At 50.2% G+C, this 22,260-nt stretch overlaps 1 protein-coding gene across 2 annotated transcripts; it reads right to left on the bottom strand.

Annotated features, from left to right (window-relative positions):
* Positions 1-98: 98 nt before the first annotated feature.
* Positions 99-22,181, bottom strand: PLD3 (phospholipase D family member 3). Of its 2 annotated transcripts, XM_066242110.1 has the most exons (13): positions 22,003-22,181; positions 8,303-8,526; positions 7,680-7,771; positions 7,515-7,589; positions 7,262-7,404; positions 6,603-6,786; positions 5,160-5,280; positions 4,951-5,078; positions 3,463-3,663; positions 1,987-2,126; positions 1,243-1,408; positions 670-769; positions 99-587 (listed from the first exon to the last, which is right to left on the bottom strand). In XM_066242110.1, exons 3-13 carry the CDS (start codon positions 7,704-7,706, stop codon positions 400-402), a joined length of 1,473 nt encoding a protein of 490 aa, XP_066098207.1. In that variant the 5' UTR covers positions 7,707-7,771; positions 8,303-8,526; positions 22,003-22,181; the 3' UTR covers positions 99-399. The 2 variants fall into 2 exon arrangements, with proteins under 2 accessions (XP_066098207.1, XP_066098208.1); XM_066242111.1 differs by lacking the exon at positions 8,303-8,526.
* Positions 22,182-22,260: the final 79 nt, after the last annotated feature.

The following is a 22,260-nucleotide window of genomic DNA, read 5'->3' as shown; positions in this document are numbered from 1 at the left end:
ACATGCTAAGAGCTCAGTGTACATGCTCATGTCCCCAGAGGCCCATGCTGGCTGTCTCCTATCCCAACACCCCATTCCACTCAGTCAGGTAGAGGCTGTACAGACAAATTATTTACTCCTTATTATAACCTTGGGCCCTCTTTGCCCTGGGAAGGCAATGGGCTGGGGGGCTGGGCCCAGCATGCACCCCCACTTCTCCTAGGACTGATCCCTCCCCAAGCTTGGCTGGGACCTGAGGCCACAGCGTCAGGCCGGAGGGGGCGAGGTAGAGGTGGGAGAGCAAGGGGACCTGTGGAGCCACAATGGGATAGACAGAAGCAGGGGCACGGGGGCAGGGACCATGACCCAGGACATCTGGGTCTGCAGGGGCCTTGAAGGCCTTGGCCTGTGTGTTGGGCTTCAGAGCAGGCGACAGGCATTGCCCACACTCTCGGCTGAGGTGTCGAGGTCATGGCTGTAAGGGGAGTCCCAGTCCCTCAGGAACACAGCCTCCAGCTGGCTCCGTAGGCCGCCCTGCCCGTTCTGTGTCACCAGCAGTGAGGTACCCGTCGTCTCTGTGAAGTAGCTGCCAGACCAGTTGGAGGTTCCTACGGGGCAGGGGCAGAGTCAGGGCCCACAGCAGTGCCTGAACACCCCCTCCCATTCCCCTGGTGGTGCTTGGACACTCACCGATGTAGGCCGCACGTTCGGTCACCATATACTTGTTGTGGTTGACTCGCGCATATGGGATTCGAGCCTGGGCCTCGTCCGCAGGGACCACAAAGAGTTTCTGGGTGGAGGGGAGAATGAGAAGCAGCGGGAGATGCAGTGGGGGTTAGAGAAGCCCCAAGGTTTGGGGTGTGGAATGGGGCTGTAGGACTGGGGGATCCATAGAAACCTCTGGCCAGCACAGGGCCTAAAGGGTGGGCAGACTGGGAGGACCAAGTTGCTTCATTTGGCACCCATTCCCTCTAGAATGACTCCTAGAGACTCCTCTAGAATGGTTCCTTAGGTCTCACCTTAGATGCCCCCTTTCCCAGATAGTCCTCCATGATCCCTCAGGCTGGGCAGGTGCTTCTACTGGGAACCCCCATCCCACCCTGAGCCCTCTACCCTGTCCCCCCAAATCTGGGTCCTGACCTATGGTCTCTCCATCACTGCACAGCTCACTCTGGGTCTTCCCCATCAGATGACTCCACAGCACTGTCTGCCCGGTACTGCCTAGCACAGGGGCTGAGGAGCGGGCCTGTGGCAGGTGCTTACCACCTGGATGTCAGAGTGGGTGTGGTTGTCTCGCAAGGCAGCCAGGGAGAGCAGGAAGGCCCGCATGGACGGCTCAGAGTGTCCCCAGCAGCTGACCAGCAGGCGCACCTTGATGCCCCTCTCATAGGCAGCCCGCCGCAGCCCGTCGTCAATGGCAGGCCAGAACCTTGGGGTGGGAGTGCAGGGAACGGAGGGCAGTTTTATCCACAAGCCTCACCCTCAGCTTTATGAAGCCAGACCTGGGCCCCGTTTCAGCTTCTGAGAGCCCCCAAACCCTAAGACTACCCCATCTCTGGCTCCCAGGACTCTTCCTGCCTCCTTAAATCCTATATCCTCTATTCCCCGAGTCTGGATCCCATTCCTGCCCCCAAACCCAGTCTTTCCATCATTTTTTTCTGTTGCCCCAGACTACTTTTTTCTGAGCCCCCATTCCCTAACTCCTCATCCGTCTCTAGGCATGCTCCCTGCTTCCTACCTCCAGAAATCCCATATCCCTTGCCTCAGGCCTCCAGTCTCCAAGCCCCAATATTCACCCTTTTCTCTGTCCCCTCTGCCCCTGGCGTAAGCACCCAGGCCCCCACTCTCTGTTACCTCTGTCTTCCCTGCCTCTCCCCATCACTTCCTCTCCAACTGTCCCCTTGCCTTGGCTCTACTGTCTGCTTTCTAGGTCCCCTCACTCCTCTTCTTCCTCTTCCGCTCTCGGTGGCTCTCTGCCCCGAGCCCTGTCCACACACCGAGTAGTACCTGCGCGGGTGGGAGAACTCCATGGTGGGCAGATAGTTCATCACTGCAATGTAGATAAAACTCTGGGCATTGTCCACCACGTTGAGCAGAGCCTTCAAGTCTGGGGTGCGGCCGCTTGGACACAGTGGTGGGGGTGCACTCTGGGGGCAAGGGGACAGTCAAGACATGCGCTCTGCCAAGGGTGCCATCACAACAGCCCCCAGGTACAGACAGCTCACCACTAGCCAGGTCCTGTGGGTCTCACTGAATCCTCAGCCTCCATGAAGAGAAGGAATGACTCCCCTGTCCATTTCACAGGGGAGGAAACTCAGGCTCACAGAGGGTAAGTGATTTGCCTGGGTCGCACAACTGATAAATGAAGCCAGGATTTGAACCTAGGTTGTCTGGTTCCAGAATTTATGCTCTAACCCAGAGCTTCATAACAAAGGTCCCTGACTCAGCACTAAGAACATCAGCTGGGATTCTGAACTGTGGTGGCGCAGTGGATAAAGCATCGACCTGGAACGCTGAGGTCGCTGGTTTGAAACCTTGGGCTTGCCTGGTCAAGGCACATATGGGAGTTGATGCTTCCTGCTCCTCCCCCCCCCTCTCTTTCTCTCACACTATCTCTTCTCTTTCTCTAAAATGAATAAATAATTTAAAACATTGTTTTTTAAAAAGAGAAAATAACATCACCTGGGAACTTGTTAGAATTGTAAATTCTTGGACCTCACTATACATGGCATATTGAATGAGGGGATGAGGTGGGGCCCAGGAATCTGCATTTTATATGCCCCCTGGTGGTTCTGATGCACGCTCAAGTTTGATGACCTCTGCTCTAATTGTTTTATCCCGGACTCACTCACAAGCCACCTAACGCCATTCCTCATGTGCCCATGCCACACCAGGCCCTTTACCCAGCTCTCCCCCATCCTCACGACAGGGGAGCAAACTCAAGTTAGAAGAGGGGAAGTGGTAATGGGGTAACCCTCAGTCCTCTGTGGGAGGGACCCCTGGAGCACAGGACCCCTGCATCCATGTGCCCCTATGTGGCCCTCCACAATGACTGGGCTTGGCTAGGTGACTTGCTTGGGGGAACTGAAAGGAACAAGGTTGGCCACCCCAACTAGTGACAATATCAATAGCTAAAAATAGTAGTGCCTTATCTAGAGTGCTCAATACCTGCCACGGGCAACAGCTGGCGCTGTCCAATAGAACTTTCTGCACTGATGAAAACGTTTCGGTATCTGCACTGTCCAAAATGGCGGCCATTTGCTACATGTGACTGCTGAGTACTTGAAATATGGCTAGGTGACTGAGGAACTAATTTTCAACTGGAGTTAGGGGAGGTACGGCTAGGTCCATGGAAGCCCTAAGAGGTTGAAACATAGCTCAGGCCCCCCCCTCCCCACTGTCCCTAGGAAGGGCTGGAGGCGGTGAGTGAGGGCATGTGGTCAGGGTGTGACAGTATGACAGGCCCTTTTCCTTCAGACTCACTGCCAGGTAGGCCAGAGCAGGGGTCCCGTTGAGGCAGATCTCCATTGGCGTCTCTTGATTGTAGCGGGTATCATAGGGCCGGGGCCAGGTTGACGGGATGGAGCTACCTGCCTGGCCTAGATACCAATAGGCCTCGAAGATCTTGGTCAGGTCTCGAGCTAGACAGCTGCAGTTGTACATGACCACGCCCAGCTCCTTGACCTGTGGAAGGGCAGTGCTGAGCCTGGGGTAGTGGCCTGGTGCCTAACAGTGACATGGACACCTGTAGCCCCTTCTCCCCGCCTCCTTGGCCCACATTCCTACCCGTAACCCCTCCATTTCCCCTCTCTCTGTCCCTATCTCCCTTCCATTTGCCCCTCAACTCCACCCCAGCTCCCCATCTAAAGCCCTGCGATGGGCATGAATTTGACTCAAGACTAATTGTCTTCAGTCAAGGTTTTGTGAAAATCAACATCACTTCAAAGTTCCAGGTTTCCTGAACCTTTGCACATGCTATTGTTTCTACCCTCCAATGAGGGAGCTCCTGCCCATTCTTAGGTTTCTCTCTTTCTTTTTGAAACGTTTATTTTCTTGATTTTAGACAGAGGAGAGAGAGGAAGACAGGAACATCAATCTGTTCCTGGCTGTGTCCTGAACGGGGATCGAACGGGGATCGAACTGGCAACGTTCACACTTTGGGACAATGCTCCAACCAACTGAACTATCTGGCCAGGGCAAAAAAAAATTTTTTAATGTTTATTTTCTTAGGTTTCAGCTGACAATTTCTTCCTCAAGGAAGCCTCCCTTGACTGCTCAGACTGCTTTAGGCACTCCTCTGAGCTCTCACAGTCTCTTGGCCACATTACTCTCTCTGATGACAAATCCATCTCCCCATTGGACTGGAAGGACAGGTAGCAGGGATGTCTCAGCCACAGCTTATGTTCAGCATCTTCCTGAGGAGTTGGTGAGATTAGGGGTTGAGCCAGTAATCAGTGCCTCAGCTGTACTCTTTCCTGTCTTGTACTGATTGCTACAGATCCTTCAGTTATCAGATTAGTTATTGCCTCCTTTGGGACCCCTTCCATGATACCCCGAGTTAGGGTCCCCATCCTGGCCTGGACCCCTCTGCTTGTGCTTCCGCCATCCCAGCCTTGACTTCTCTGGGCTGACACTACTGGTGACTGGCCTGTCTGCACTGGACTGAGGGTTCCGAGAGGCCCATCTTTAGCACTGTGTTCCCAGCATCACCCAGAACAGGGCTGGGCTTAGAGGGTGTACTCGGAGAATGAAAAACGAGGCTGGCAGTTGTCACTGGGGACAAAAGGGAGCCCTAGACTTCCATGAGCAAGTGGAAAGCAGTAAAGGGCTGGATTTGGAGACATTTCTGATAGGAGGTGGGAAGGAAGACATTGCAGACCGGGTAGAGAGAATCTGGGATTAAAGAGGGGTGTAGTTGGAGGCTGGGCAGGGAATGGCCTGGAAAAGTGGGTGGGCAGGGTATAAGCAGACCTGGGTTAGGGAGCGCCAGTCCATGTTGGCACTGCCGATATAGAAGTGAGTCTGGTCCACTACCCAGAACTTGGTGTGCAGGACGCCATGGGTCAGCTTCTGCATGTCTACCATGCGGACTTGGGCACCTGCAACCGACAGGGGTGGCGGTCAGAGGCCAGCCTGGACAGCCCCAGGCCCAGCCCACCCCCAGCTGTCCCCTGGCTCACCACTCTGCAGCAGAGCCTGCAGGTCTGCCTGGGGCTGGGGCCCACTGGGTTTGCTTACAGCAATGCGGACCTTCACACCTCGAGGTGCCAGGGTTCGGAGCTGCCAGAGGACCTCCTCACCCTGGGGAGAGAGGAGAGCCTGAGGGGCTGGGCCAGCCAGCTCCCCAACCCCACACAGCACCCTTATGAGGCTGTTTTGAGATTGGGCTTCCATATGAGATCAAGTGTGAGCAAGCTCTACATTAGTTAGTAAGCCTAGGGATGGCTTTATACATTAAGATAGTAAAACCTTTATCTGTTTTAGTAATTGGCCACTCTGAGCCTTGCCAGGGCCTCCCTGCCACTCTTGCCCTTCCAGGGACCTTCCCAAGATCCTGCCTAGGGAGTCTTAATGGGTGCTTGGTACCACAGGGGCCTCCCAGCACCTTACAGGATATTGGGTATCTGGGAAGGCACAGGTGAGGCTTGGTGATGCCAATAACAGTAACAGTAACAGCCCATGATTCTCTGGTTCTTACTGTGAGGGGAGCCTGTTCTAAGCCCCTTCACATCTGAACTCATGGAATCTCACCACTCGCATTGATAAGGGAGGTCTGAGTAAAACCCTTATCAAGGTCTGAGGTGCAGATGGGGAAACTGAGTGCTGGTGAAGCAGGATTTGAACCCAGACTGTCTGCCTCCTATGCCTGTACTTTGAACCACTCCAGTGGGAACCAGCAGGGAGGTGAGCTCCTATCATTCATATTCTTTTCAAGCAGTGCTTAAGGAGCTGCACAATGTTAATAAATTTTAAGCCCACTTCTCACAGAAAGAGGCAGCAAAAAGAGGAAGAAAGAAGGGAAAACATCTGTGCTTTTCAGTGAAAGAGTGACCCACCGAAAGTGTTCCTTTCCAAACCTTGAAGCTGTATGGGTTTTAAGTTTGTCAGCAGACCATAACAAGAATATAATAACAAATGCTTATAAAGGGCTGGCGGTGTCAGGCACAATGCTATAATTTGCATGGATTAGCCTGTTTCATCTGCACAAGAGGTGAGTGCTATATACTGGCCCTGTTCCGCAGATGAGGACCTGAAGCCTGATAGGCAAAGTGACCTGCCAAGGCCACACAGCTGGGAAATGCCAGCCTGACTAGAGGCTGGGCTGTTTCTCACCCGGTTCTCCCATTTCTTGGTGGGACGGTTGGGGCAGCTCGTGGGTGAGCGATATCTGCCAGCTTAATCCCTTGTAACCAAACCCACACTTGACATTCAGAGACTTACAGATACCTGTGACAAATACCCCTGGTCCAGAGGGCTGTGTGAAGACAGCTGCTTCCAAAAACCTGTGTCCTACCTGCTGTCCTACCTGTCTCCTGGGCTGTGGGGAAAAGCCCTTTCACCCCCCCACCCCAGTGCCTCCCACTGCCCTCATGCTGTCCGCCACGGCCCAGATTGCCAGGTACCTGCTGGGCAGAGGGTTCCTGAGTGTGGGTGTCATTGTTGGTGAGGGTCCAGTAGAACGAGGCGATGTCCAGGCTGCTGTGGGCCCCAGTGAGCAGGCCCAGCCAAGCCTGGCTGATTGAGGGGTTGCTAGTGGAGGCATTGGGGAAGTCCAGGCCCTCGGGGATGCTCTCCACCAGCACTGCTCTGTGGGATGAAGGGGGCACGATATGAGCTATAGGGGGCCAGAGACCACTGGCTGGGGTGCACTCATCTGTGCCTACAGAGGATGGAAGACTGTGTATTGTGTGTGCCTGTATTCATGATTCTGAGTTCATGCATTTGTCTATCTAGAGGTGTGAAAGGAAAGTGTATATGTGGATATCTGTGTGATGCCTGTCCACAGGTGTAGATGGAAGATGCTGTGAGTATCTATCTGTGTGTGCCTGTCTTCATAGACCTGGATAGAATATAATGCTGTGGCTGCCATGGGACAGTATTGGGCAACAGGGGTGGGCATAGATGGAAGAACCTGTGATGGTGCACTTGGGAGTCTTCGATTACCTCACTGTCACGGGCATTGGGTGATGCCGAGTGCTGGCCCTGCCTGGTGTGTCTAAGTGTCCCTGGCCTGTCAGGGACCCTTCATTCCACCATCCACCATCCAAGGCTCCTCACTTACTCGCAGGGGTCATAGCAGGGGGCTGGGCGCTGGTTGGGCCCAAAGAGATGCAAATCACCATATTCCCATAAGAACAGCTGAGTCATCAGGGCACCAAAACCCACAACAGCCAGGATGAGGACCAACAGGACCCAGCGGGCTTTCTGTGGAGAGGAAGAGGCAGTCAGCCAGCCTAGGTCGGTGGTGGGGGTAGAAGGGGACCAGCAGCACAGCCCAGGCCTGAGACAGACTGAGGGTGGTGGTGGGCTATTACCTTCTCCGCAGCCTTCCATGCCTCGATCTCATTCATGGGCATCTCGTTGGCTGGCTCCTCAGTAGGCACTTTCAGCTGAGGAACAATGGGGATAGTTGGGGTGACAGAGGAACCCCTGCTCGCCACTGCACCCAGTCCCTCCCCACCGGGGCCACAGCCACCTACCTCCTGATACATCAGTTTAGGCTTCATCTTGCCAGGCAGCCAGGGGGTACGCGGAGTGCAAGTGGGGAAGTGGGTGTGTCAGGGTCTCCAAACTGTGGGAACAAAAGCTGGCACTGTGTGGGAGTGTTCTGGGCTTTTGGGCGACATCATAGAAGGCAGATCAGTTCTGGGGCTCACGAGACCCAGTGGGTCTCTTGTCCATGATCACGGGTGCCACAGGCACCGCGCCCGCCACCCCAAAAGGAGGAAGCGGGCTGCTGGTCAGCAGGGATTTCGAAATCCCTCAAACTCATAGGCTTTCTTCCCTGGTAGCCACCCTGCCGCCCTTTTAGGGTTCACCCAGCCGCCCCTCAGCGCTCACCCTGCTCCCCATTAGCACTTTCCTGTCTCTGAGTTCTAATCTAGACGTTCCAAAGAGACAGCCGGATGGGGTCAGTGGAGCCCCAAATCATTGTGCCTGGCTTTTCCCAGCCCTGCGACTATGCAGGGGGCATTTTCCAGGTGGTTCCTCTGTCTTCACTCTCCGGTACCCACCAGACAGCTCAAGCCGGGAGTCCAGGACCATCCGGGCGTCCCCACCAGCTCCTAGCCCATCCCCCACCAGCCATCCTCCCCGACCATACCCTGGAGGGGCCCCGACTTTAGTCCTTAGTCGTCAAGCAGCAGCTGCTACCTCGGGGGGACCCAGCTCCTGCCCCAACAGGCTGAGCAGGGTCTAGTGGAAGGAGGGGGCGTGGCCCTGAGAGGCCCTGCCCATTGCAGCAGGGAGTCTGCGCAGTGCCTTCACTCGCTCTGGCACTCCGCAGGGAGAAGGGAGCCTCCGCCTCTCAGGTACAGTCGCGTCGACCTAGCCCAATGGAGAGAGTACAGGACTGCGGGGTGGGCTTTGCCACACCCCACCCCATAGCCACCGTGCTGGGTAGACAAGCCACAAGGAATGAAAAAAGGAACCCACATCTTTTCTCGCCTACGAACCTTGTGAATTTTTGTACCACGGGCATAAATTAAATGATTTATAAACTTAGTTATACAATAAAATAGAGACATCAAGGTTGAGTAACAAGATTTCGAGGTGTAGCGATAAAATCAGCAGAAGACACAGCCCACGCTCTGGGAGGGGAAGAGCGAGGCAGAGGCAGAGTGGGGCGCGTTGGGGGTGGGTTTTCTGTTGGAGTCTGTGTTTGATTTCTTTTTAAAAAGCCAACTGATGCAGATTTTTAAAAAATTGTTTCTGAAACCTAGGCTCTGGGTGGGGGGATAGGCTGGGTTTCCCACCTCCTGTGTCTTATCTCACAAGCAGGATTTAAGGCCACAATTGCAGATATAGAGAACCCTTCCCTGTCTTAATGAAAGAGGGACGGGAGCTCCTTCCCCGAGCCAGGGAGGAAGTTAATGGATAAATGCAGAAAAGTTTTATTAAGAGAAGCAACAGCGTCAGAAGTGGTTGCCTTGAGAGTGGGACCTGGGAGTAGATCAGAATTACTTTTTATTATAGGTCTATTTTCAGGATCCCTGATTTGGGAGGGCAGAGCTCAGCTAGACCCCCTCCTCTCACTGCAAGGTGACAAAGGAATATGAGGCAAATGGATTCAGTGAGAAAAGGCAACAGAATATTATTTGGAATAGCAGAGGTCACTAAATGCAGAAGATAACAGGAGGTAACAGTCTTAAAGGTGGTTGCCAGTAAGGTTTCAGGATGGTGGATGGGGTGTGGGGCTGGAAACAACTTTTGCCTTTATTTGCAAAGGCCTTGGTGAGAAATGATATATTAAGACTAAGGGGTTGAAACAGCAGATATGAAATTAGGGAAGTTAAGATGGACAAGAGCAAAACTGAGGGAGCAGTGAGCCTTGGGAGAGGTGACAGATTGGACTGAGCACCCTGAGCCTGGGGAACTGGGATGAGTGCTAATAAACCAAAATAGGAGGAAAATAGAAGGAGTTCATTGAAATGGTTAGTGACCTTTTGGCTTTCAATTTGTATAGTGATTACAGGGTCTGTAATGAGGGGTTTAATTTTAACTTCTGTTGTATTTTCATCAAAGCAATACACCTTAGGTATTTAAAAAGAACAGTAGTACTGGAGAGGTGAGTTCCAGAGCCAGAGGTCTGATTTGAATGAGCCTCCACACTTATGTGAACATTTGACCTTGAAAAATGACAATGCATCTGTGCCTTAGTTTCTCCATCTGCAAAATGGGCATGGTAACAATGGCACTTGCTTTTCACAAGGCTGTTCATAAATTTTGCACATATTTATTAAGTTCCTGTGTATTCAGTATTGTTTTAGGCACTGGGGGTACCACTGTGAGCAAAACAGACATGAGGAAAGAGACCAAAAACAAAATAATTATTTGTTAGAATAGTTATTTTAAGTAGTATAGAGAATCGGGGAAAAGGAATGGGGTAAGGTAGGGAGTGGGGTTGTTTGTGATTTTAAAGTCAGGGAATCGCCTGACCAGGCGGTGGCGCAGTGGATAGAGCGGCAGACTGGGATGCAGAAGGACCCACGTTCGAGACCCCGAACTCGCCAGCTTGAGCACGGGCTCATCTGGTTTGAGCAAAAGCTCACCAGCTTAGACTCAAGGTCACTGGCTCGAGCAAGGGGTTATTTGGTCTACTGAAGGCCCGCAGTTAAGGCACATATGAGGAAGCAATCAATGAACAACTAAGGTGTTGCAACGTGCAATGAAAAACTAATGATTGATGCTTTTCATCTCTCTGTTCCTGTCTCTCTGTCCCTGTCTATTCCTCTCTCTGACTCTCTCTCTGTCTCTGGGAAAAAAAAAAAAAGTCAGGGAATGCCTGGCTGAGAAGAGGATACTTGAGAAAACTTCAAGGAGGGGAAGGAGGGAGCTACATGGACTTCCTTAGAGAAGGTATTCCAAGTAGAGGGAAGGCCAGTGCAAAGGCCCTAAGGCAGGAGTGTGTCTGCTGTGGAAAGGGGAGAGCAAGGAGGCCAGTGTGTCTCTAGCAGAGTGGGAATACAGGAGAAGGAGATGAGTCTGGGCGGAGCAGACCGTGCAGGGTTACCCAGACTATGGTGATCACAGGGCCTCTGGCAGTTACTGGGCAGAGGAGGGATGTGATCTGCCTTGGGTATTATAGTGGGTTGAATGGCAGCCTCAATAAAGATATGTGTGATGTGCGCCCTGGCCAGACGCTCCATTGGTTACAGCATCATCCTGAAGCACAGAGGTTTCTGGTTCGATCCTCGGTCAAGGCACATACAGGGACAGATCGATGTTCATGTCTCTCTCTCCCCTTCTCTCTCACTAAAATCAGTAAGTAAAAATTTAAAAAAAATTAAAAAACAGGCAGTGGCGCAGTGGATAGAGCGTTGGACTGGGATGCAGAGGACCCAGGTTTAAAACCCTGAGGTTGCCTGACCTGTGGTGGCACAGTGGATGGGGTGTCAACCTGGAAACGCTGAGGTCACCGGTTCGAAGCCCTGGGCTTGCCTGGTCAAGCACATATGGGAGTTGATGCTTTCTGGTCCTCCCCCCTTTTCTCTCTCTCTCTCTCTCCCCTCTCTATAATGAATAAATAAAATCTAAAAAAAAACCCCAAAAAACCCTGAGGTTGCCTGAACAGGCGGTGGCGCAGTAGATAGAGCGTCGGACTGGAATGCGGAAGGACCCAGGTTTGAGACCCCGAGGTCGCCAGCTTGAGCGCGAGCTCATCTGGCTTGAGCAAAAAGCTCACCAGCTTGGACCCAAGGTCGCTGGCTCAAGCAAGGGGTTGCTTGGTCTGCTGAAGGCCCATAGTCAAGGCACGTATGAGAAAGCAATCAATGAACAGCTAAGGTGTCGCAACGAAAAACTGATGATTGATGCTTCTCATCTCTCTCCATTCCTGTCTGTCTGTCCCTATCTATCCCTCTCTCTATAAATAAATAAATATAAATAAATAAATAAAACCCTGAGGTTGCTGGCTTGAGCCCAAGGTCGCTGGCATTAGCAAGGGGTCACTTGCTCTGCTGTAGCTCCCCCGTCAAGGCACATATGAGAAAGCAATCAATGAACAACTAAGGCGCCGCAATGAAGAATTAATGCTTCTCATCTCTCTCGCTTCCTGCCTGTCTGTCCCTATCTGTCCCTCTGACTCTCTCTCTGTCAAAAAAAAAAAAAAAATTAAAAAACAAACAAAAAAAGATATGTCTGATGTGGGTATTACCTCTGGAACTTGTGAATATGACATTTAGAAAAAGGGTCTTTACAGAGAACAGACTGATGGTTGCCAGAGGATTTGGGGTTGAGGGATTGGGTGAAACAGGTGAAGGGATTAAGTACAAATTGGTAGTTCCAAAAGAGTCACAGGGATGTAAAGTACAGCAATATAGTCAATAATAACATAATAACTGTATGGTACCAGGTGGGTACTGGAAATATCAGGGGTACACTTTATTAAGTATATGATTGTTTAACCACTATGTTGTGCAACTAATACAAAATAGCATTGAATGTAAATTGTGATTGAAAAATAAAATTTGACTTAAGACAGAAAAAGGGTCTTTGCTGATATAATCAAATACTGTAAAGGATTTTGAGATAAGATCATTCTGGATTATCTGGGTGAACCCTAAATCCAAGAACAAGTATCTTTAAGAGATGACTACATGGTCAGGAGGCAGAGATTAATGTGGCCACAAATGCAGATATGCACGGAGCCACCTGAGTCTTAGAGAGGCAGGGAACAGAATGTCTCCTAGAGCCTCTGGAGGGACCAGGCCCTGCCAACACCTTCATTTGGGAATTCTGGCTTCTAGAACTGTAAAAGAATAAACTTCTATTGTTTTAAACCAGTGGTCCCCAACCTTTTTTGGGCCATGGATTGGTTTAATGTCAAAAAATATTTTCACAGACCGGCCTTTAGGGTGGGACGGATAAATGTATCACGTGACCGAGACAAGCGTCAAGAGTGAGTCTTAGACGAATGTAACAGAGGGAATCTGGTCATTTAAAAAAAAATAAAACATCGTTCAGACTTAAATATAAATAAAACGGAAATAATGTAAGTTATTTATTCTTTCTCTGTAGACCGGTACCAAATGGCCCATGGACCGGTTGGGGACCACTGTTTTAAACCATCCAGGTTTGTGGTGACTTGTTACAGCAGCCATGGGAAACTAACACAGGTGTTCTGCAGGCTCCCCCTGGCTGTGGTGAACAGACTTGGGGAAGAGAACAGGGGCTGGGGCAGGGAGATCAAGGTGGAGACAGGGTGGACAGGCCTGGAATCAGAGCAGCTAAGGGGGGAGGACTGGATGGGGTCTAGTTACATTGTGCAGGTGGAGCTGTGTAGATAGTTAGGCATGAGCAGAGCAAGAACTACAGGCCAGACACAGAGGCCACCAGGGCAGAAAGCCCCACATACCTAGCAATGGCCAAAACTGGGAAAACAAGAACCTCACCCCCAGGATGACCTTTCCTCCCTTTGCTGGTCATGGGATTCAGACCCTCCCCCAAACTTTCTTCCTCTGGCATATTGCTAGACATGTGGTTTTAGACCCCCTCAGAGGAGGAACAAACAAGAAAGCCAGAGAATAGCAATTCAGCATTAACCCCTAGAGATAACATCTAGGCCTCAATTGTGTTTCTGCTCCAGGCCCAGGAAAGCAGCAAAACTAGACAAAGGAAAGCCACAGCTGATTTCAGGATCAGCTACAATGACTAATGATCACTTGCCCTGGTGCTGACCAATCAATGAAACCTACGACCCTAAAAGACCCACCTGGAGAGCTGATGCATATTGAGACCCTTCCCTGGGACCTACCCTAAAATCCTTACCCTTAAAATCCCTTAGGACAGAGGTCCCAGGGTGCTCTCCCTTCCCCATCCCCTTTCTCTGCCCCCCCAACGCACATTTTCCTTGCCCTTCTCTTTCTCCTAAGCAAGGGACCCTAAAAGATTTGCAATCAGGGGAGCAGTGGGCAGTGGCAGTTCATTTCGAAATCTGTCTCCAAGGTCCCCTTTCCTCTAACTTTCTTCCTTCAGGGCTAATAAATTCTTCCTTTACTGTTGCACTTGGTCTCTTTTTTTTTTGTATTTTTCTGAAGCTGGAAACGGGGAGAGACAGTCAGACAGAGTCCCGCATGCGCCCAACCGACCTGGATCCACCCGGCGCGCCCACCAGGGGCGACGCTCCGCCCACCAGGGGGCGATGCTCCGCGGGCGTCGCTCTGCCGCGACCTGAGCCACTCCAGCACCTGGGGCAGAGGCCAAGGAGCCATCCCCAGCGCCCGGGGCCATCCCTGCTCCAATGGAGCCCTCCGCTAAGGGAGGGGAAGAGAGAGAGAGGAAGGGGGGGGGGGTGGAGAAGCAAATGGGCACCTCTCCTATGTGCCCTGGCTGGGAATCGGACGCGGGTCCCCCGCACGCCAGGCCGACGCTCCACCGCCGAGCCAACCGGCCAGGGCGGCACTTGGTCTCTTGATTGAATTCTTTCTCTCAAGATTCTTGAGTCAAGAAGACAAGAATCAAGGTCTTGCTACTGCTCCTCCTGTAACAGAGTTGATGGGATTTGTAGTTGCTGGATGTGGAATCCAGATAAAGAAAGGAGTTGAGGATGACTCCAGGGGTTTGGGCCTAAGCAACTCAAGGATGGAAGTGCCAATAGTTGAGCTGGGGAAGACTAAGTCTAAGACTAAGGAGGAATGGAGCAAGTTTGGGGAAAAGAGCAGGAATGAAGAATAAACAAATACATAGATAATAAATAAATGGTGTTTTGAAAATAATAAAATTTGAGATGTCTAAAATCTATCCAGATGGGTGCTTCAAACTAAAGTATTAATACATATCACAGAATGGGCATACAAGAGGTTCTCAATTAATATGATCGTGTCGCCCTGGCTAAATAGCTTGGTTGGTTCGAGTATCGTCCGAATACGCAAAGGTTGCCCATTCAATCTCTAGTCAGGGCATATACAGGAATAGATTGATGTTTCTGTCTCTTCCTTCCTCTCTCGAAAATCAATAACTAAAATTAAAATAAATAAATATGATTGTGTCAAGGCTAACAGCCAAAAAATAGAGAAAAAGGCATCAATACTGCCCGGAACCCCAGCCAAGATGGGTGCTTTTCAGTTACTATTTAATTTTTGAAATGTATGTAGGATTTCTCTATAAATTAAATCATGAGGCTCAGGCTCCTAGCTGGGGTGCCCCTTGCCCAACATCTCAGTCTCCAGCAAAGGACTGTGACTTCAGCTAGAGAAGTATCCAGCACTCCCCATTCCCAGACCCCTGGGGGGAGCTGGGCAGGGTGAAACTAAAGGTGGGTTGGAACAGCAGGGCTGACAAAGCCAGGCTGCCAGGGGCTGTCACTGTCCTTCGATCTATCCTGTATTCCCAGGCTCCTGGAAGTCCCCATAGGGCTCCAGGCTGGTCCTTAGGCTCTGCTTCCTTGCTCCTTAGTAGCAAGTGTTCCCCCTTCAGGCCACAGAATCATCCTGTCCCCTTGACCTGTGCTCTTCCTGCTTGTGTGACACCACAAACCACAGAAAAGGAGGAAGTGTAACCTACTGAGCTTTTGAGATATGTTGGAACAACTCACCGAACACCCCACTCCCGGGTGAGCAGGGAGTTATAATCCCGCCTCCACAGCAGTGCTTTGAATTGGAGAGTCCAGGGCACAAAGCCCACCTCAGGACACTCAGTCACGGGGCTTTACTTCTCTGAGCCCTGCTGGCCTCATCTATAACATGGGAATCATCTTACAGGGCCCCCCCCCATCTTACAATTTTATACACTGTCTCAGGGACAGTGATGGGGGAATTGCTGAATGGTATATTGGGGTGGTTCTCAAAGTCACACAGCCCTGCATTCAGGTCTCAGCTCTGTGTGTCACTGGGAAAAGAGACTCCCTTCTGAGACTGACTTTTATTCTCAAAACAACAGGAGACTTGCCTGACCAGGTGGTGGCGCAGTGGATAGAGCGTCGGACTGGGATGCAGAAGGACCCAGGTTTGAGACCCCGAGGTTGCCAGCTTGAGCGCGGGCTCATCTGGCTTGAGCAAAGAGCTCACCAGCTTAGACCCAAGGTCACTGGCTCCAGCAGGGGGTTACTCGGTCTGCTGAAGGCCCGCGGTCAAGGCACATGTGAGAAAGCAATCAATGAACAACTAAGAAGTCACAACGCGCAACGAGAAACTGATGATTGATGCTTCTCATCTCTCTCCGTTCCTGTCTGTCTGTCCCTGTCTATCTCTGCCTCTGTAAAAAACAAAACAAAACAAAAAACAACAGGAGACTTATATTTGCTGCAGAGTCAATGAAACCATCCATGGCAGGCAGGTAGCACAGTAAACTTTCAATACAAGCTGACTGGTGAGATCTGTATGTCCTCTAGTTTATAACAGATCATCTTCTATGTGTCCCTTGAAAAGCTAAGTCTATGTCTAGTTTAGTCCTCTGCTGCCCAGTGATCAGCACACTGCATACTCAAGAAATGTTGAAAACAGAAATGGAGTAGAATGGAAACTTTTGAGAAAAGACTTTCCTAGCTATCTCTCTAGACCTAAAGACACTTGTTTTATAAACAATGATAACCTGTTCGTATTTTAAGCCCAGAGCATATGGGGTAGTAATGGCATCTCAGCCTGAGAGTAAAATTCAAGGTTGATTTCTGATCAGGCAGTGGTGCAGTGAATAGAGCGTTGGCCTGGGACACTGAGGACCCAGGTTCAAAACCTTGAGGTAACCAGTTTGAGCACAGGCTCACCAGCTTGACTGAGTTTGGGATCATAGACATGACCTCATGGTCACTGGCTTGAGCCCAAGGTTGCTGGCTTGAGCAAGAGGTCACTGGCTTGGTTGGGGACCCCTGGTCAAGGCACATATGAAAAAGCAATCAGCCTGACCAGGTGGTGGCACAGTGGATAGAGCGTCGGACTGGGATGCAGAGGACCCGGGTTCGAAACCCCGAGGTCGCCAGCTTGAGTGCGGGCTCATCTGGTTTGAGGAAAAGCCCACCAGCTTGAACCGAAGGTCGCTGGCTCCAGCAAAGGGTTATTCGGTCTGCTGAAGGCCCGCGGTCAAGGCACGTATGAGAGAGCAATCAATGAACAACTAAGGTGTTGCAACGAAAAACTGATGATTGATGCTTCTCATCTCTCTTCGTTCCTGTCTGTCCCTGTCTATCCCTCTCTCTGTTTCTGTAAAAAATAAATAAATAAATAAAAATTAAAAAAAAAAAGCAATCAATGAACAACTAAGGTGCCACAACTATGAGTTGATGATTCTTATCTCTCTCCCTTCCTGTCTGTTTGCCCCCGTCTAGAAAAAAAAAAAAAAAAAATTCAAGGTTGATTTAAACCGCCCGCTCTAGAAGGCAGAGAATGTGGGGCCGAGTAGCTGCTGAAGCACATGAAGCACTGCACAGCCCACACCACAGGAAACAGTCACAAACTGTGGACTTTCCATAGGGTTCCAAACTGAAATGTTCTCGTGTTTAAAGGAGCCAATTTGCCCTTGATTGTAGAGATCCCTTTCGACTGAACAATCAATTGTCTGTGGTTAAGTTTGGAGAAAACAGAACAGAGCACTGGTTTTGTAAACTATTTTTGTTTTTAGCAATAGAATCTTTATTTCAAAGGACACTCCCTAGAAGTGTTCTTTCTAGGAGAAAAGATGCTCGGTCTGAAAAACAATTAAATAGATAAAAAAACAAACAAACAAAAAAAACACCAAACAAAAACATCATGAATGGTGAATACTTCTTATTTGGAACTCAAAAATCTAAGCTGTCCCTCTGTACTCAAAATGCTTCTATGGGTTACCATTGCCTATAGAACAAAGTGCAAACTTCTTACCTTGTTCTCTAGGGCCTACACAGACAAGTCCTGAGGACCTTCCCCACCATTGCAGATTCAGTCCCCCTTTCTGACTCTAAAGTCATCTCTAACTCCCACCTCTTCCTGAACCCCAGCTCTGGGAGTCCCATGGCCTCTTAGACACCTCCCCCAGTTGTCCTTAATCTCTATATCCACTATGTCCCCAACTGTCCTTAGCATCTCTCCCAAATCTCCTTCCCCAGGTTCCCATTTCAAAGACAGCTATTTTACCTATCCTTCAGGTCTCAGCCTGTGTGTCACCTCCTCCAGAAAGCCCTCTCTGACTCCCCAGAGCCCTGGGCCTCATTCTGGGCTCCCCATATGTCCCGTTGGCCTCCTGAGGGTCTCCCCGCCTCCTGCTTTTCTTCCATGGCCTTAACCTGGACTCTCCAGCCAGCTCCTTTGGTCCCCAGCCTTCACTCAACACTCCCAATCCCCCCTCCTTCTGAGGTTGACGTGGCCTCCGCCCCCACTCAAAAACTCTCCATGGCCCCCCAGTGTCCTCAGGACAAAGTCTCAGCTCCTCACTGTGGATCCAAGCCCTGAATGATCTTCCCCTAATAACTTCCTCTTATCTTCCTTTATGTGCCAGCCATTTTTAATCTTTCAGTTCCTTGCACTGAAACCACATTTTCACACCAATCCTCCCACAGCTTCTCCTCTGACATACCTTTCTCTCCTCTTTATCTTGTTCATTCCTATCAGCTCATGTACCACTCACTCCATGAAACCCTCCCTCACCCTGTAGTTGGTTCAGGGACCTCTTTTGGGCTCTGATGGTCCCCTGAGTTTCTCCATCCCAGTCTTGACCACTCTGGGTTCTCACTGTACGATGGATGTTTCTCCCACTGGACACGTGAAACCTATGAGGGCAGGGCAGGGCTGTCTCAGTCACGTCTATGTCCCTATTCCCAACCAGCATAGGGATAGTACATGACAGGTGTTCAGTGGCCAGTTCATTTATCTAGTTATTCAGCTTGTATTGATTCAGTGACCACTTGCTGGCAAGCCCTGTCTAGAAACTGGAGATAAGCACAGAACAGAAGAAAAATCTCAGGTAAAGATAGCATACATTTTTTTTTTCTTTTTGACAGAGACAGAGTCAGAGAGAGGGACAGACAGGCAGGAAGGGAGAGAGATGAGAAGCATCAATTCTTCATTGTGGCACCGTAGCTGTTCATTGATTGCTTTCTCATATGTGCCTTGACCAGGAGGCTACAGCAGAGTGAGTGACCCCAGTGACCTTTGGGCAACCATGAGTACATGTCTATGACCCCACGCTCAAGCCAGTGACCCCATGCTCAAGCCAGCAACCTTGGGGTTTTGAACCTGCGTCCTTGTGTCCCAGTCCAATGCCCTATCCACTGCGTCACCACCAGGTCAGGCAAAGATAGCATTTTTTTGGGGGGGGGAGTGAGACAATAGGTAAATGAGTGAAACACAGACTGTGCCTTGGAGAAAAAGAAAGCGGGGAGAGGGATGGTGGCATTATAACTGAAAATGGTGGATATCTGAATAAAAAGAACAACACAACATACCTGGGGCAAAAGAGCATTATATCCCTGTTTTTTATTATTTAAAAAAATATATTTTATTGATTGATTTTAGAGAGAGAATAGAGAGAGAAAGGCAAGAGGAGGACCGGGAAGCATCAACTCATAGTAGTTGCTTCTCATAAATGTCTTGACCGGGCCAGCCCAGGGTTTCGAACCAGTGACCTCAGCATTCCAGGTCGATGCTTTATCTACTGCACCACCACAAGTCAGACTATATCCCTATTTTTTAGACGTAGGGCAGGACTCAGGGAGATCACTGCCCAGGTTCCATAGTGTCAGTCTGTTGGCTGAAAATGTGAACCCAGAGCTCAGTTCTGTTCCAGAACACAACACAGATGAACCAACTCATAAACCCAGAATAAGGCAGACTGTCTTTTCCTGGCCGCTCTGAGGGAGGCCTGAGCCTATGAAAATGCGGGATGCAGGACCAGGGGATAGAGTGCCTTATTTTTATTGAACCAGGTGCTAATCAAAGGACTTTATACATTTAATTCTCAAAACAGTCTTGTTTTTCAAGCCCCACTTAACAGATAAGGGAGCTAAAGACTCCAAGAGGTTAAGTCATTGGCACAAAGGGACACAGCCAGGAAACAGTGGAGCCAGGATTTGAACTTAAGCTTTCTCCGAGTCCCAGGGGTGGTCAGTTGCCTATCCTGTTATTATCTGTAGGTCTGTAGCTGCCCTCCCTTCCTCCCTCCCCAAACAGCACATGAACCCAGAAGTGGCTTTGGCCTTTCAAAAACTACCAACATTCCCTTTTCCTCCCAATCTTTGAGAGGGGCATTTGAAGTTTTCTCCAAATAGAAAGGATATATGAAACAGCTTTAAGAAGAGGACTCGATCTCCTTCCAACCAGGCTGATCTTGCCAATCCATCCTTGGTAGTTCTGGAGTTGCTGCTGCTGCTTCAGGTCACATCGTAAGATGGTGTCCCTCTTCTCCTCCAAATCCTCCAGAGGTTCCCACCCACCTCACTCACAATGAAGCTTGTTTTCTCTGTGGCCCATGAGACCCCAGCTTATCTACCGCCATCAATTCTCTGACCTCATCCCCCAGCCTTCTCCTCCCTCACTGGCCTTGCTACCCTTAAATATTCCTAAATATTCCATGTTCCTCCTTCAGGGCCTTTGCATTTGCTGTTCCCACTGCCTAGGATGCTCTTCTCCCAGAGAGCCAGGTCATCCTTTCCCCTAATTTGGGTCTTTGCTCAAACGTCACCATCTCAAAAAACCTTTTCTGACCACTTTATTTAAAATAACCTTTATTGTGTGGTTCCCATCTCCCGAACATATCCTATAATCTACTTACCTGTTTGCTAATTCTCTTTCCCTTGCTACAATGGAAACTTTATAAGGCTAGAGATCTCTGGGTTTGTTCACTGATGCATCCCCAGTGCCTAAGACAGGTTGGGCATGTAGAACATGCTTTCTACATACCTGCTGAATGAATAACTTGTGTTTTCATTCCCATGTTGCAGGTGCAGCAACTGAGGCACAGGCACACTAAGCCACCAGCCCAAGTTCATGCAACTATTTAAGTTCTCTAAGTGCTAGAATCAAGATCAGAACCAGGGTGTTCCAGCCTCCAGGGACACATTACTAACCACTGCCCTATACTGCATTGTGCAGGCAAGCTGAGTAAAGAGATACTTACCCTTCTACCTGGGGATTCAGGGTTGCTGAGGTTTGACTGAGGTGTAGTGGAACCTGCCTCATCTCTCTGACTTACAGATTGCCGTCAATTCTGTAAGTCAAGGAAGGTCTAGGGTCTGGGTCTAAGCTATCTATGGCCTCACCCCCACCCCAAGACCTTCTGAATTCCCACCACAACACCAGGTAAGTACTCTCATTTTTGGGGGTGAAGATCACTCAATCCAACAAGGTAAAGAGATAGGGATTAACTATTTATATGAGCAATCCTGATGGCTAATAGGCCACCTCCTCAGGTGTGGTGAAGTGGCAGATATGAGGACAATATGGAGTTCGTGATCTAGGGTGGCTGCCATGGTGGAGGGTATCATGATACATGGAGTGTGACTGAAGCCACAGCAATGATAAAGAAGAAAGGGTGGGGAAAGGGGGAGAGTGACAATGAGGAGGTGATGAAGGTGACTGGATGAGGGTGAGAATGACATGGTTAATAACAATATTAGCCCAAATCACCATGTCAACCTGGACATAGCACAAGAATAAACTGGCAAAATCCTCACAAGTACCCAACTGTAGGTGTCCTGTGTGCATTTTATAGGTGAGGAAATTTAGATTGCAAAGGTGAGATTAGGTAGTCAAGGTTACCCAGAGGGTTAGCAGTGGAGCTGGGATTCTGGCACATTCCAGGTAATGGGCTCTACCTGGAGCAGTGGTGAGTTTGTGAGTGGTGACATGGGCAATGACAAAAACATGGACGGTGAAAAACCTATAAGGTAGTAGGGTGGTTCCTGATGGGGTAAAATATATAGAAGCAGGAGGCATGGATGGTGACAGCCAGAGAAACAAAGGTGACATGGAAGAGACATAAATATAGGGATAAGTATAACATAAAGGGAGCATGGACAGAAAGGTAACAGGAAGCGTGCGAAGGTGACACAGATGTATGATGACAGTTTATGAGCAATGAGGATTTCATAACAGAGAAATAGCAACAACAAAAAACGGGTGCGGGCGACATACGAAGGCGATGGCGACTTAAAGGGGCAATTGCAACCTATGGTGGCAATGGGGGCTTAAAGGTGACAAAAGAGAGGTACAGGGGTTGATGGCGATAAAAGGTGGGGGATAGCGACAGGACAATGGTGATGATTTAAGCAAGATGCGACGTAAAGGGAGGAATAGCGACAGAAAGGGACCAAGAACGAAACAAGGATAGAGGTGCATTACAGACACGAGGTGACTACACGAGGAGGGCAGCCGAGGCGTCGGACCCCAGATTGCACAGTACCTGCACTCCACGTCTGTCACTCCCGGACCCAGCCCCGCACGGACCTTCTATACTGGGGCTGGGCCCGACCACCCCCGCCGCGCGCAGGCGCACTCGGGCTGGACTGCGGACCTGTTGGGGCCGGGGTTACGCCTTTCTGATTGGCGAGGCTCCTCGCTAGTGCGGGGCGGAGGGAAGCGCTCGGGAGAATGTAAACGATCATGTGACCGCTACCACCTCACTCTCTTTGGTGGCGGCGGGATGGCTAGAGCAGCCACG

The sequence above is a fragment of the Saccopteryx bilineata genome, chromosome 9, assembly GCF_036850765.1.
Source record: "Saccopteryx bilineata isolate mSacBil1 chromosome 9, mSacBil1_pri_phased_curated, whole genome shotgun sequence".
Taxonomy (NCBI): Eukaryota; Metazoa; Chordata; class Mammalia; order Chiroptera; family Emballonuridae; genus Saccopteryx; species Saccopteryx bilineata.
This window is presented reverse-complemented; position numbering and strand designations above follow the sequence as displayed.